General features: G+C 63.6%; 1 protein-coding gene across 1 annotated transcript in view; it reads right to left on the bottom strand.

Annotated features, from left to right (window-relative positions):
• Window positions 1-122: 122 nt before the first annotated feature.
• The window catches only part of ULK1 (unc-51 like autophagy activating kinase 1), a 28278-nt gene continuing 13724 nt past the window's right edge, over window positions 123-14676 (bottom strand). Inside the window, exons 11-34 of the mRNA XM_017513670.2 lie at window positions 14192-14228; window positions 12983-13156; window positions 12823-12896; window positions 12545-12646; window positions 12224-12282; window positions 12068-12150; window positions 11798-11848; window positions 11309-11397; window positions 10409-10556; window positions 9260-9320; window positions 8962-9051; window positions 8357-8482; window positions 7696-7844; window positions 7503-7589; window positions 6903-7171; window positions 6470-6663; window positions 5987-6096; window positions 5768-5911; window positions 4743-4918; window positions 4355-4527; window positions 4136-4254; window positions 3649-3806; window positions 2016-2151; window positions 123-1946 (exon numbers count right to left, since the gene is read on the bottom strand). Coding sequence (XP_017369159.1) covers window positions 1891-1946; window positions 2016-2151; window positions 3649-3806; window positions 4136-4254; window positions 4355-4527; window positions 4743-4918; window positions 5768-5911; window positions 5987-6096; window positions 6470-6663; window positions 6903-7171; window positions 7503-7589; window positions 7696-7844; window positions 8357-8482; window positions 8962-9051; window positions 9260-9320; window positions 10409-10556; window positions 11309-11397; window positions 11798-11848; window positions 12068-12150; window positions 12224-12282; window positions 12545-12646; window positions 12823-12896; window positions 12983-13156; window positions 14192-14228 — 2865 coding nt within the window. The 3' untranslated portion in view covers window positions 123-1890. The remainder of the gene's footprint in view (window positions 1947-2015; window positions 2152-3648; window positions 3807-4135; window positions 4255-4354; window positions 4528-4742; window positions 4919-5767; window positions 5912-5986; window positions 6097-6469; window positions 6664-6902; window positions 7172-7502; window positions 7590-7695; window positions 7845-8356; window positions 8483-8961; window positions 9052-9259; window positions 9321-10408; window positions 10557-11308; window positions 11398-11797; window positions 11849-12067; window positions 12151-12223; window positions 12283-12544; window positions 12647-12822; window positions 12897-12982; window positions 13157-14191; window positions 14229-14676) is intronic.

The raw sequence follows: 14676 nt of genomic DNA, 5'->3' as shown, positions 1-14676 counted from the left end.
AAAAAAAAAAAAAAAAAAAAAAAAAAAAAAAAAAAAAAAAAAAAAAAAAAAAAAAAAAAAGAAAATGACAGAACCCTGAAAACAGTGACAAGCCAACCCAGACAACTGGTGACACGAGCCCAACAATTTCAAAGGTTTATTTCCTTAAATTGATATTACACAATATAACGCAAAGAGCAGGAAATCACACAAAATTTCCTTTAAAATTGACAAATGGTCCAGCATGACCAGGTGGAGGACAACCAGTGGCAGCGTTCTTGAGTTGAGGCACCCAGAACCTGCTCGGACACACGCACACGCGGCCGCGATGGAAGCCAGAGGACCAGGGCCCCGGGCAGGATCCCCGCAGTGCCAGCTTCCCAGGACTCGGGATTCCAGTCGGCCATGAAGCAATAAATACGAACATGCCCCACAATGTGAGAATAAAGCCATCAGGGTGATGAGGAAGAAGTCACGGGGGTTTTCTTCTTCGAAGTCCAAGCACAGTGGCAATATTTCAAGTATTGCAAAGAAAAACACACGTGTGTGTATTTTTGTCTATTACGTGGCGTGTGACCCTGGAACCCCCGCATGGGTCCATGGCCCCACCGCTGCCTCCCACACACCGGGGATTCATTCAAGTAGATTCAGGCAAGGCTGACCGAGGGCTGGGCAGACCAGGGGAGCCCAGGCGAGGTCTGCAGCGCATGCCCGCCTGGAACCCGAAAGGCCGGCCTCTCTGCGGACACCATCGGTGGCCCTGGGCAAGGCCGAGGCAAGCAGGGACAGGGCTGTCATCAGGCCTACCCTGCCAAGGAGCTGACATCAAAACTGTCAAAGCTGGAAGGGAGCTTTTGCATATTTTACTTTTTCTGAAGTATTCCCCTCATCTGCCCCCAGGCCCAGATGGGGAGGGTGCTGGGCACACACCTGTCCTGCTGCTGCCACAGGGAGAGGGCAGGGGACAGCCACCGACACAGGTATGCACAGAGCAGCCTCACCCACCCTCCACGCACACCCCTGCACCTCTGCCTCTAACCTGACCCGGTCCTCACCCTCCCAAAACCAATTCTTAAACACCTACAAGTTTTCTCCATTAAAGAAAAAATGAGCTGCATAAAAATAAGACACATTTTAGGAATAAAGTGTGAGAAACGACAAGACGTTCCAGGGCTTAGAGCGCGGTGCCTCTGCTGCCGGTCCCCGGGGAAGCACCTGAAAAAAGCAGCGCCTCTCCCTCCAGCGCATGGCTCCTCGCCCGGAGCCCGTTCCCCTCCCGAGGTCCAGGCCAGGGCAGCTCCGTGGCCAGTGCTCAGGCTTGGAGGCCCTGGCATATGTGTCCACGTATGTGTTATGTACAAACACCAGGCCACTGCCAGGAATCGCTGCCCAGCAGTCCCTGGTGAGGTCCAGGCTCTGTCTCTCATCTGCATAAAGTGCTCAGTGGCTGACAAAGCTGGGTGGGCGTCTCGGAGGGAGAGGCTCCTGGAGATGGGGATGCCGAGGCCGCAGGCTCTTCCTGGGCACAGCGACTGCTGACCTGGCCTGAGCAGGAGCTCGCTTTGGCTTTGAGTCGGCAGCGGTCTCAGGCCCTTTGCCTGTCCTCTGGCGCTGCCCTGGGGCTAGAGGGTGGTGGCAACCATGCCTGCTGTGCCAGGCAGCTGGAGGAGCAGAAGTTCTGTGATCCCCACCTGCAAAAGATGGGAGAGCCCCGCAAGCTGTGTGGCTCCTGATCTGCTGGTTTCGCCACGTGACCTGCAGGAAGTCTGGCAGGCTGACGGTCCGTGGGGCCCCGGGCAGGGCTCAGCACCAGCGATCGCTACCATGGGTTTGTCTTGAGGAGTCCCACCAGCACACGGAGCCCACCCTGCAGGTCTCGGCAGAACCCGGAGCCCAGCCAGGCCAGAAAGGTCAGGCACAGATGCCAGTCAGCAGCGCTGAGAGTCTCCGCTCAATGCACAGCTTGCCTGCGAAGGGAGAGGGAGCATGAAGGAGACGCCCAGAGCCCCCAGCCCCCTGCCTGGCGTGGCACTCACACTTGGCGACGTTCTCGATGTCGGCCTGGTCCGAGAGCATGTGCTGCAGCCCCTCCAGGAGCAGCAGGGCCTTGTGGTAGCGCGGCACGCAGCCCTCGCGGTGCTGGAACATCTCGTCCAGGGCGGCCGACTGTACCTGGGGGTGAGGGCAGAGGCTGCACAGGGCCCGTTCACTCACGCCCTCCCGCAAGGGCTTCCCTGCACCCACGGCAGCACCCAGGGTGGCAGACAGGTGCTCAGGGCAGCAACGTGGGGGCACAGGCGCTGATGCCGCCTGCCATGTACAGGGGCTGGCCACAGGGCCTGGAACCGGATGACCGCGGCTGGCGCTGTTGGCCCCACCCCAGGACAACAGTGCCTGCTGCTCAGGGTCATTACTGCGGCTGCCTGGCCGGCCTGGCGGGGAAGCAGGGGCAGAAGGCACTGACTTTCCCCAGGTTTGTTCAGACTGGATCTTTACTACACGCATCATTTTTCTTTAAAAAGGAGACTCAGACACTTACGAGCTCATGCCTGTGATCCCAGCATTTTGGGAGGCTGAGGCAAGAGGATCACTCGAGCCCGGGAGACAGCAGCTGCACTATACTTCAGCCTGGGCAGCAGAGCAAGACCCTCTCTCTTTTTTTTTTTTTTGAGCTAGCTGACATTTTATTTTGGACCAAAAAAAAAAAAAAAAGCCAATTGCATTGTTTTGCAGCTGGAGGCATGGGCAAGGGGGGTCCCCGGGCAGTAAACTCCCCGCGGGTGGGCTGAGGGCTAGGGCTGAGCGTCGGATGGGTCTCCCATTCCCTGTGCTCCCCTGTACAGCAACCTCCCTCCCGGGTTCTGGGGCAGCCTCAGGAGGAGCAGGCTAGGAGGGGCTGTTGCAGCTGTTCACTTGGGCAGGACGTCAGAGGACTCAGACACCGGCCTCCCATTGAGAAGACCCTCTCTTTTAAAAAAAATGCTGGGCACGGTGGCTCACACCTGTAATTCCAACACTTTGGGAGGCCGAGGTGGGCAGATCACAAGGTCAAGAGATCAAAACTATCCTGGTCAACATGCTGAAACCCCGTCTCTATTAAACAATATATAAAAATTAGCTGGGCATGGTGGCGCGTGCCTGTAGTCCCAGCTACTCAGGAGGCTGAGGCAGGAGAATCGCTCGAACCTGGGAGCTGGAGGTTGCAGTGAGCCAAGACTGTGCCACCTGGCAACAGAGACTCTGTCTCAAGAAAAAAAGAAAGGGCCCCAGCTCAGAGGCAGCTCTTCAGAGCCCAAGCAGGGAGCCTGTGCTCGCAGTGCCACTGGGCAGCCTGAGGACACCACACTTCAGACAGGTTCTCCTGGCCCGGCTGTGACTGACGCCTGGAGACTGACACCTGCCTGCAAGGCCTGAAGACCAAGTCTCTCGTTTTACAATTGGGGAAACTGAGCCTTGGGGTGAGGCATGGCAGGACGCACACGGGTCGGGGCACATGTGCAAGCGAGCATGCACGAGCTCTGAGCACCTGCTGGGGGCACCATGCCATCACTTCCAGAGACCTCCAGAAGTGACTCCCCCGAAGTCTCACCAAGCTGTGGGCATCTCCCAGTGGAGACAGCCGGCCTGAAGTTGCAGCCCGTGCCCCGCTGGTGTCTGCCCATCCCATACCATCTGCACGGCGTGGCTGAAGATGAGCCTCTCCGCAGTGATGCTGTGGATGCGGTCCAGGAGCCGCTGCTTGTCTAGGAAGAAGCGCTGCAGCCGCAGGCTCAGGCCCTGGCAGGACACCACGCTGGCCTTGTACAGCTCATTCAGCCTGCGCACCACTGCAGAGGACAAGGGCGGTCAGCTCGGGCTGCAGCAGACACGGGGCAGGCTGCAGTGGTCACGTCCCTCCCTCCCTGCCACAGCCCTGGCTTCCCGCGGCCTTCAGTGTGTGGCCAGGCTCAGCACCTTGTCCGGGCACCGTCGGACCCCATGGCCTCTGTGCTCTGCACGCTGGGCCAGGCCCCAAGGCCCTGCACTGCCCTTTCTGGCTGCTGCCCACCCGGCTGGGGCCTGCTTGAGCAGCCTCCGTGTCACCCTGTCTCCAGACAGTTGCAAGGCGGGCTTCCTACCCAGCCTGCCGTGTGGGCTGAGCGTGGGCGGTCCTCACCCTGCTTCACAGTGGACGACAGGCAGAGCTTCCCGGCCCGGATCTGGTCGATGGCCGTCTGCAGACCAGAGGACAGCAGCTCGGCCACCTTCAGGTACAGCACCAGCTGCTCTGCAAATCTGGGGGCGGCAGGCAGATCGAAGGAGACAGGCTGGTCCTGGCCCCCAGGCCATCACCCGCCCTGCCCTGCCAGCCCCACCAGCACCCACCAGCACCCACCCCCATTCTCGGCTCAGCAGGCTTATCTGGTCGGCCACCACGCTCTCCTGCAGCTGGTACGCAGGACCCCCGGCTGCCTCGCTGGCACTGCCCTTCAGGGCTGCAATCTCCAAAACGTGCTGCACGAAGAGCAGTGTGAAGCGCAGGCCGTGCAGGATCTCCGTGTGCTCTTGCTGTGGGAAGTGGCTGTCAGCCTAGCACACGCTGCCCCGCTGAGGAGGGGCTTGTCTCCCTTGAGACTCGCTGATGTCACCTTGCGGGGGGCAGGGCAGGGTCCCCTCCCCTGCTGCAGCCTGGGCAGCTGGCATGGCACTCCCAACACCCCTGGGACTGCAAGGCCCACACACCCTCGAGCCAGAATGGAACCTCTGCTCACTCCAGCCCTCACCTCCATGAGGGTCTCCTCGGGTAGGTCGGGGGCCTCGAAGGTCACACCCCCCTCCAGGTTGGCAGCAATGGGGTCGGCAAAGCTGCAGCCACGTCCTGGAGCAGAGAGCTCGGGGGCTGGGGCCTCACTGCAGGCTCCAGGCCCCAGGTGGCGGGCAGAGGAGCCAGCGGAGCCCACTGCAGGGAGGAGGCAGTCAGGGGCAGGGCAAGTCGCGACGAGCAGACACCACGGCCCACAAGCCCCCAGGCTCCGCTCTAACAGAAGCATAGCAGGCTCCTAGAGCCCCTGCTCAACCTCTAGCCACTTACCACAGCCCCCAAGTCCCCAGCCCCCACCTCAGGCCAAGAGCTGCGGTGCCCATCAAGGGACCCTCTGGGTATCCCGGCCCCCAGTCAGACCTGCCTGGAGGAAAGCAGCTGCCACCGTCTGGGATGGGGTAGTTGGGTGGCCTGGTGTGCTACTGTGCCCCACAGGTGGGCCTAAGGGCCGAAAGGAACTCAAAAGGAAAGGCAGCCCCCACCCTCATTATGGAGCTGAGAGGTAACCCTAGCAATGGCAGTCTCTGGCCAGGATCGGACCCCCACAAGACCATCCCTCCACAGGCAGAATCCACAGTGGGAACCCGGCCAGGCCCCAGGCCCAGAGCTCCCCAACACCATTGCTGGGGAACCGAGGGCACACCTGTCTGTGTGGTCTGTGCCCATCACAGCGACTCCTGACCAACACAGCATAGCCCACAATCCAGACACCATCCCTGCTCAGCTTGTTTTGGGCGTAAATGGCAATGAGCACCTTTCGCTCACAGGTTGAGGGGCAGGGAAGGCCTGAAGGGGGGTACCAGAACCACATCCATTTTGCATATGGGGAGACAGAGTGTGGGTTTCTCGGGCCTGAGCTGCTTCCTCAGACACCACTAGGCTCTGGTCTGGGGGACCACAGTCCAGTGACCCAAGTTGACACCCCCCTCCCCTAGGGTGCTGCCATCACCCCAAAAGGGACAGGGCCTCAGCTCAGCCAGCCCTCACCTGAGAACATTCTGGTGCGGGGTGCCTGGGGTGGCGTGCTCCCACTCGGGGGAGAGCCCACGGTGAACACTACGGGGGCGGGGCTGCTGGCACCCCCAGCACGGGCTCCTGGATGCAGGCTCCCTCCAAAGCCAGCTGAGGGTGCTGGGAGAGCAAGGAGGGTCTCAGGAGCGTCCTGGACGCCCCTCCCCCCACAGCCTCCGAGCCCCGCCCACACACCAATCTCCATGGGCTTCTCCTGCAGGCTCTCTGTGCTGCCAGGGTCTGGCGCTTGTGTCCCAAACGCCGCCTTCAGGAGCAGGTCGGTGAGACGGCTCGTGCTGAAAGACCTGTGGGAGGGTATGGGGCCATGCTGGAGGCCCGGCCCGCCCCACCCCACCCTAACTGGGCCTTGAGGGGACCCTCTGCAGGCCAGACACATATGATGCACGGGCCCCTAGCCACCTTGGGAGGCAGGAGCGCTCCGGTCACCCTGGCTTACGGGCAGGCATGCCGAAGCTCAGGATGGAGCCTGCGGGGGCCTAGGCCCAGCCACAGGTAGGCCAGCCTCTCTGGCACCCAGCCACACTGGGTACCCACGGGAGGGTGGGGACCAGGCTTTTCCTGTCGCCCGCCCCCCCACCGGAGGTACACAGCAGGACAATGCAGGGGGGCGGGGTCGGTGCATCCGGAGCCTGTCCAAGGCCTATCTCCCCAACTCACCGGCCAAAGGGACCCTTGGGGTCCTCGCCTGGCCGCAGGCCAGGGCCCAGCGGCTGACCATGGAAGGGTCCCACCTCAGAGAGGTCGGGCAGCGTCCGGTTTCGAGGGGGTGTCATTACCACGCCCTGCCGGGCTAGGAGGGCCAGCAGGTTCTGGGAGCTGGGAGTCTTTGGGAAGTCGAAGGAGGGCACAGCCTAGGAGGACAGAGATGGAGTGACTCTAACCCATCTGAAGCCCTGGGGCCCAGTGCCTGGGGGAGACAGCTGCGTCTGCGGAAACCAGCAAGGCACGTGGGAGCGGCCTGAGCGTGAGCCCCGGAGGGGGTCAAAGGCACAGAGCTGCCTCCCTTGGTCTTTGTTCAGGACTGGCCACCCTCACCCGCCTCTTCCCCAGGGCTCTGTGCCCCTGGCACACACACGGCAGTGCCCGTTACCTTGGTGGGGGAGCCCAGGATGGGGGGCAGGGGGTTTCGCTGCAGGAAGTCAGGCAGCTTGGGTGAGCCCCGCAGGTTCCGGCAGGACTGTGGCCCGTGGGACGGCTGGGGAGGGCTGGCCTGTGGAGGGCTGAACACGGCTCCCAGGGGGTCCGTGGGGGGTTTGGGCAGCTTGGGGCGGACAACGTGCAGGTCGGACAGGTTGGGGGCGCTGTGCAGGCGGCAGCCCAGCCCGGAAGTGCGGGTGGAGTGCTCGGGCGCAGACGAACCTAGAGAGAGACAGGCCTCTCACTGCCTCCGACTCCCCGTCTAGGGACCCAGCCCTGGACAATCCCTTTGCTACTACATGGAGGCCCCTTGGGGTAGCCGAGCTCTAAAACCCACTGTTACACCTGACCCCAGCCAGCACAGAGGGGCTGAGCATCCTGCCCAGCTCGCACAGCCAGGAGCCGGAGAGGCAGCTGGCTTCTGTTCCATGAGCTTCCTTCCCACTCCTTTCTACTCGGAAAAAGCAAGGACTTTAGACCAGAACGAACACCCGAGCAAGGGAGGCCTGGCCTCCCCACCCCCTCCCACCCCACACCTGCAGACTGCACCTACCTGGACGAGGGGACCTGCCACCACACATCTCTGCTCCCTGTGGGGAGGGCGTCCCGCTCCAGCCTGGCCGCTCAGGGATGGTTCCAACTTGGGGCAGAGAGAGAGCTGCCAGAGTCAAGCTGGGACAGAGACAGCGTGCCTCCTCCCCCACCGCCCACAGACGCCCCTTCCCAGGCCCCGCCTGCAGGCGCACCTTGAGGGGATGGCGTGAAGGGCCGGCCTCCACCCAGGGACATCTTCCTGGCCAGGACGCCTCCATGCTCAGCGTGGGCAGGGGGTGAAGGGCTAGCCCGTGCAAAGCCCAGGGGGCTGGTGCTACCTGACCTGCGGATGGCAGAGGACCTGGGGACAAGGCAGATATTAGGAGGGAAGGCCCCAGCAGCCCAGGGCCCCATGCCATGCCAAGTGGCTACAGTGCTGACAGACGGCTCACCCTCTGCTGCACTCCGTCCAAGTAACTGGCCACACAGTGGGTGTGTGGGAGGAGATTACCCCTTAGCATTCCTGCCCAGGGTGCCAACCCAAGTCACCCTCACCTAAGTCTCCGCCCCCTGTCAGACACCCACTGGCCCACACAGCCTTCTGTGAGTTCAAAGAAAGGTACCCTTCCCTCCCACCATTTACTTCTGTTAAAACGGGCCAAAGTCAATATTGATTTTATCAGCTCAAGACGTTTTGGCAATCAGAAAACTGTCAAAATTACTTTAGAAAGCCAGGAAAGCAACAGAGTGAACGGTGCACAGCCCGCACAGCCGCACATGCACGGCCACCTGGTCCCTCCATGGGAGCCGTGGAAGGACTCCAGCCACACACGCCCCTGGGCCGCGCCTGGCTACCGGGGACCCCGCACTCACCGAGGCGTTTGAAACAGGGTGGGTGACTGCAGGTTTCGCTCGATGCGCTGGTAGTTCTGCACCTGCGTGGGGACCGGGATGGGGACCGAGGCGCCACACCTGCTGCTGGAGAACGGGCCAGCCCGGCTGTGGCAGAGAGAGATCAGGGTCACGACAGACACTGGGGTCACAAGAGGGTGAGGTCATGAAGCTGGGCCGCCGGAAGAAAGCCTAAGCCCAGACTTGCAAGCTAGGACAGAGGTCACCCTGGGCTCCATGCCAGGTCTGAAGAGCCGGCCTCTGTGCCTCTACACACACCAGCACGGTGGCACTTGCACCCCACCTGGACTCCCGGTGTGACCCAGCCAGTGGGAGGCCGCCCTGAGCGTTGCTGGCCCCACAGGCTCAGGGGCTGCAATAGGGCTGTGCTGGCCCTGGCACCCCTGGTTGGTCCTCACTCACCTACGTCAATACGCCCCCCACTACAGTCCCTTCTGCAGGACGACCCAGCAGACCCGGCAGTCCTGCGAGGCCCGGAGAAGGCAGGGGGGCCTCGACACGGGCGGCCCAACCTCCAGCTGGAGGGCTGCTCACAGCCCCACCCACCCTGCCTGGGCCCTGCTTACCCTGAGGGACTAGGGGAGCTGCTGCAGGGTGGGGATGGAGATGGGGTCCGGCCATGGCTCTCCAGGCCCACAGAGGCCACCAGCGAGCTCCTGTGGAGAAGGGATGCCAAGGGCATTTTCAAGCCACATTCGGCACAGAGCTCAGCCTGCCCTGCGCCCCACCAGTCCCGCCTGCCGTGGACTCGGCAGTGTCAGCCCTCCCCAAGCTGCCTGATGACTCCAGGCACGGGTAGCATGGGCCACCTCCAAGACCAGCTTTTCTCCTCTAAAATACAGGGCTGAGGGATGGGCGGCTCACCCACTGCACATCAGGCTGTCTGGAGGGGGCTTGGCACTGGGTACCTCAGCAACCAGGTCACCTGCAGGGGAAGACAAGGCTGGGCCTGGAGCCCTTACAGCCTGCCCAGGCCCCCCCACACCACTGGGGGTCCCTGCTGGACCCCCGCACACACTCCACCTTGCAGGCCCTCAGCGTGGACAGCAGCCTTGCAGGGTGCAGAGCCAGGGCGGCATGTCCAGGCTACATCCTCCCTGCCAGTGCCAGGCCAGCCCCGGGAGACCAGAGCACCACCTGCCTCCCTTTCTCCACACTTGAACTGTGCTTCCTCTCTCCCGTGTCCTCCGCCCCAGAGGCCTCTGGGCCCCTGCCCTCCAGCCTTCAACAGACTCTAGGACGGGTAGGGGAGATCAAGCATCCACAGCTCTTAGTCTGGGCCCAACCCCCTCCAGGAATGCCTAGGTTCCCGCCCCCAAGGAGGCTCTGGCCTGCCCCTGGTCCCCGTCTTCTTGTTGCCCTGAAAGCTGGCAAAGGGTCAAGGCCCTCCCCGGGTCCATCCCTGGGTCTGTCTGGGGCCTGGCTCAGGCCTCACCACCCCCGCAGGAGCCAAGCTGACGGGAGATGCAGAGGGCTCTGCGTGAGTCACTGTGTCCCTGGTGGACACGGGGGCCAGTGCCAGCCCAGACCTCCAGGAGCTTTAGGACATCCAGGGACAGACTGCAGGGCCCTCGGAGGAGCCACAGGCCCCAGGCCTGCTCCAAAAGTTCAGGCACCTTCATTCAACAAACACGTGCGCAGTCCCTGGACACTATGGAGGAGAGGGTCCCAAAATGCTAAGGAATAAACCCATCTGCAGGGTGTGGGGGCAGCAAGAGCTGCTGGGAAGCAAGCAGGAGATACATGGCGGCAGGAGGGAGGGGCGTGAGGCAAGCAGCCACCACCCAACCAGAAGAGCAGCACTGCCTGGGGAGCCAGGCCTACGGCCTCTGGCCGACCACTGGGAGGACCCGGCTTTGACTCCCCAGAGACGGCCTCTCCAACCAAGCTGAGCTGATGCCGGTGCACCCAGGGGCCCGTCCTGAGTGTCCGTGAGAGGAGATGGGCTACACGGTACGCCCAATAAGCGCAATGCACGCTCCCTGCACCTCAGGGGCACCTCTGAGCCCTGACCTGGAAACTGCGCGGGGACCATGACGAAGTCGTCTGTGTCACAAGAGGAGTCCTTGCTGCCGCCAGAGTCCCGGGAGCTGTGCAGGAAGCCGGTGGCGTCAGCTGGGGAGGTCAGGGTCTTCTGTAGCTGCTGCATCTCGCCCAGGGACTGGGGGTCAACGGAGGGGCTGGTGAGCAGGGCTCAGGGACCCAGATACTCAGAAGAGCAGATCTCCCCTCCTTCGGGATAGCCCAGAACCCCAGTAAAGATCAGGGTGCTTGGGCTGAGAAGGGCTGGGTGTGTCTCTTCCTGGAGCTCTGCTCTCCTGTGCTTCCAGAAGACTCCACCCACAGGCCAGCCTTTGAGCTTATAGGGACAGTCCCCTGACGAGCCCTCCCACCATGCAGCCTGGGTGGGTAGAAGCCCTCGGCTCCCGGCCGTTCTGGAAGGCCCTGTTTTGGGGAGTTGTTCACCACCTGCTCTCTGCACCTCACTTGTCCATCTGCACAGCCAAGAAAACAGGTGCTGTGGGAGGGCGTGTCCAGTGTGGCGGCCTCTGCCACCACTGGTGGGCCCTGCTCTGAGGCCAGCGCCATGCTAAGGCCCAGCACACACCATCCACGTGGTGGTGGCTGAAGCCCCATGTGTCCTAGGGCCACTCTGCGGAGGGCCACACTCCCCTCGCCACATCTGAGCGTCTGGCTATCAACAGGTGGACAAGGAAGCTCAGAGGTGCGGTCCGGTCACAGAGGAGGGGGCCAGGCCAGGAAAGCCCAGTCACGAACTCATCACCACCAGCCACAAACATCACGCCCGAGAGCCAGGCGCTTGTTCAGATGGGCAGATGGACGGCCCAGGGCTGGAGCCCCTGACTGCTGAGTGGAGGGAGAAGCTGTCAGGCCCCTGGGGCAGCAACTCACCGGCGGGGAGGCCAGGTGGGAGGTGGAGCTGCTGCTGGAGCTGCTACCAGACCCAGAGCTTGGGTACGAGGGCACAGGCACAGGCGGGGCTGAGAGAAAAGGGCATAGATCAGTCTGTGCCATCCCATCCCCTCCTCACCCTTGAGCCAACCCACAGACTGGACCAACTCCACCACATCCCCTCCACCTCCCGCTGCACCCCGAGCTGCAGAAGGGTGCGAGGCTCCTCCTGAGGCACCCACGACTGTCACAGGGCAGCACCAACCTCTCCTACACCGCATCCCCGTGCCCTCCCAAGCCTGTGGCACCAGGCCTGCCCCTGGCCTTGGGGTTCCCGCTGCAGCAGATCAAGAAGCTGGGTGCCCTGCCCTCCCTGGGATCCAGCTTCAGCTCAAGGGCTGCTCCCTCTGCCCCATACTCAGGGTCTAACCAGACCAGGGAGGAAGGTGTGCAGACCCCTCCCGAGCCCCCAAGACCCAGGGAACTCACACTTCCTGACTGAGGGGCTGGCGTCGAGGAAAGGGTGATGGAAAAACTCATCTGTAGGAGAAAGGAGGGTGAGGCCTCAGGAGGACCCGACTCTGATCCCAGGCCCCACCTCCCCAGGGACAGAGCTCCAGCGGCTGCGGGGCCCCTGCCCCCGGGAGATGGAGCACGTGAAGCCCCCGCCAGCGCTGGCTGCCCAGAAGCGCAGCGTGCACGCGGGGCTGGGGCGAAGCGCGCGGCCACAGCAGCAAACACGGAGGGAGCGGAGCTCACCGAAGTCCATGCGGTCCTTGTGGTTGCGCTGGAGCAGGGCCAGGAGCAGCTGGCGCAGCGGGGCTGAGGTCTCCCGTGGGATGCTGGGGAGAGGAGGCTGGTGTGGGCAGGGCCGGCCGGGGGAACCCGCGGGGAGGGGCGGGGGGACGCGCTTACGTGGGCACCAGCGTCTTATTCTTCTCATAGAACAGGCGCAGGTCCTGCGGGCTGCTGGCCTGCGGGGACAGGGCGGCCTGAGTGGGGTCGCGGGTGGCACCCGGCGGGCACCCCACTCACTGCTCCAGGTGCAGGCGCGGTGGGCGCTATAGGCTCTCGGGGTGACTGCCCCGCCTCCCACCGGCGCGCCCTCCCTGGGGGACACCGAGGCCCGGTCCTCCGCACCCCTGGACGCCTGCCCCGCGCCACAGCAGAGCCTGCCCCGCCCGCGGGGTGTCTGCCCGCGGTCACCGCCCGGAGCGCAGGGCTGCGCCCAGTTACCTGGAAGGGTGCCTTCCCGGTCAGGCACTGGTAGACGATGGTGCCGATGCTCCACAGGTCCGCCTTCCCGTCGTAGTGCTGCGACATGATGACCTCAGGAGCCTGCGGGCCCAGAAGCGCAGGTCCGGGTGAGGCCCCCACAGACACCAGAGCGGGCCCGCCACGCCCCAGCCAACCAGAGCAGAGCCCTCTCCGCCCTAACTAAGCGGACGAGAGCCCACCACACCACAGCCAAGCCCCTGCCCAGCTAGGCGCCCACCCGGCCAGGACAAACGCACCATGTACATGGGGGAGCCGCAGAGCGTGGCCGCCATCATGTTGCTCTGGAGGTACCGCGCGAAGCCGAAGTCAGCTGCGAGAGAGACACATCAGGACGGGCGCCGGGGCTCCCCGCCGTGCCCGCCTGCCCACCTGCCCGCCTGCCCGCCCGGTGCTCACCGATCTTGACGCGGATGCTGTTGGGGTTGGCGCGGCGGCCGGCGGGGTTGGACAGCAGGATGTTCTGCGGCTTCAGGTCGCGGTGGATGATGCCCTTGCTGTGCAGGAGCCGCATGGCGCCCGCGATCTGCTGCAGGAAGAGCCTGATGGTGTCCTCGCTCAGCGTGCGCATGGCTGCGGGAGAGGCGGCTCAGGGCTCGGCGGGTCGGGCGGCCGCATGGACCGAGAGGAAGCCCAGCCCTGGGCAGGGGCGGCGAGCCGGGTCCGGAGGGGCATGGGGAAGGCTCGGGGCGCACCCGGAGCCCCAGCGCTGCAGCTGCTGCAGGGACTCAACGCGGCCACCCAGCCCTCCGCCCTCCGTACTGCGCGGGCAGCAGGCGCTGCCGGGAACCACTTGGTCCCTGGAGGGTACAGCGGCCGGACACGTGCTGGGAGCCCGGCCCGGGAGAGAGCAGCACCTCTGTGCCCCCCCTTCCCGGCATCCAGACAAAGGCCAGCTCTGAGCAGCCCTGATCCGCAGCCCGAGTCCCCGCGTTGGCGCGTCTCAGCTCTGCACGGCCTCAGCGTCTATCTCCCAGGACGGAGATGGTGGGGTCCTCCCGGTGGGTCTGTGCCCTCAGGCGGGGGAGACGCACCCATACTCCCACCCCAGCACTGAGGGCCACGCACAGCTGAGCAGGTTTGAGAGCGGCCCTGCGGACTCCCAGGTGCCCAGGCCCGAGCCCCCTCCAGACCCTCAGGATACCCCAGAGGCCACCGGCCCCACACATGCCTCCTGTGGCCCGGACCCACTTGGGAAGGCTGAGAACAGACGGGCAGCGCCCTCTGCCGTCCTGCCCACCCCCCCACAGCCGTGGTCGCACGGCTTAATTCTGGGTGGGCCAAGAGCTGCCTTCCAGCCACATTATGGAGACCAGCACTGCACCCGTGCCACTCCCAGGGCCGTCACTCCACCAGAGGCCTGGCACTATGCTGATCACAGCTGTCTCCCCAAGCAAAGGGGAGGTGCGCAGACGGGCGGCATCCTAACGTCCGGAGCAACTCAGCCTCCCGCATCCTCTCAGGAGCCCCAGGGAACAAGAAACCTGGTCTCACAATCAGCCAGGGACCCCCTCAAGCCAGGCCGCCTCCCAGGCTGGGCCAGGGTAGCCCTGAGGTGGGGCCCCGTGGGACGGGCTGGCAGCCCATCTGCTGTGCCGGTGCACTCACTGTGCAGGTAGTCGGCCAGGTCCCCGCCGTTGCAGTACTGTCAAAGACCAGACACACGTCAGGCTGCAGCAGGGGCCAGGGCCCACCTCCCAGCCTCCCCACCCCTCACACTTGGACACTGTTCCCTGGACCCTCAGGCACCCATCCACCCTAGGGTGGGTGTCCCCACACTCCCAGCTGGAAGACATCAATAGTGCTCAGCAGGTGCAGTGGCTCTCGCCTGTAATCCCAGCACTTTGGGAGGCCGAGGCAGGTGGATTGCTTGAAGTTGGGCGTTCAAGACCAGCCTGGCCAACACGGCAAAACCCCGTCTCTAATAAAAATACAAAAATTAGTCGGGCATCGTGGCCCATGCCGGTAATCCCAGCTACTCAGGAGCCAAAGGCAGGAGAATCGTTTGAACCTGGAGGCAGAGGTTGCAGTGAGCTGAGATCATGCCACTGCACTCTGGCCTGGGTGACAGTGAGACTCCATCTCAAAAAAAA

The sequence above is a fragment of the Cebus imitator genome, unplaced genomic scaffold (assembly GCF_001604975.1).
Source record: "Cebus imitator isolate Cc_AM_T3 unplaced genomic scaffold, Cebus_imitator-1.0 Scaffold497, whole genome shotgun sequence".
Classification (NCBI taxonomy): domain Eukaryota; kingdom Metazoa; phylum Chordata; class Mammalia; order Primates; family Cebidae; genus Cebus; species Cebus imitator.
The sequence above is the reverse complement of the archived record's forward strand: the minus strand, read 5'-3'. Positions and strand labels throughout refer to the sequence as shown.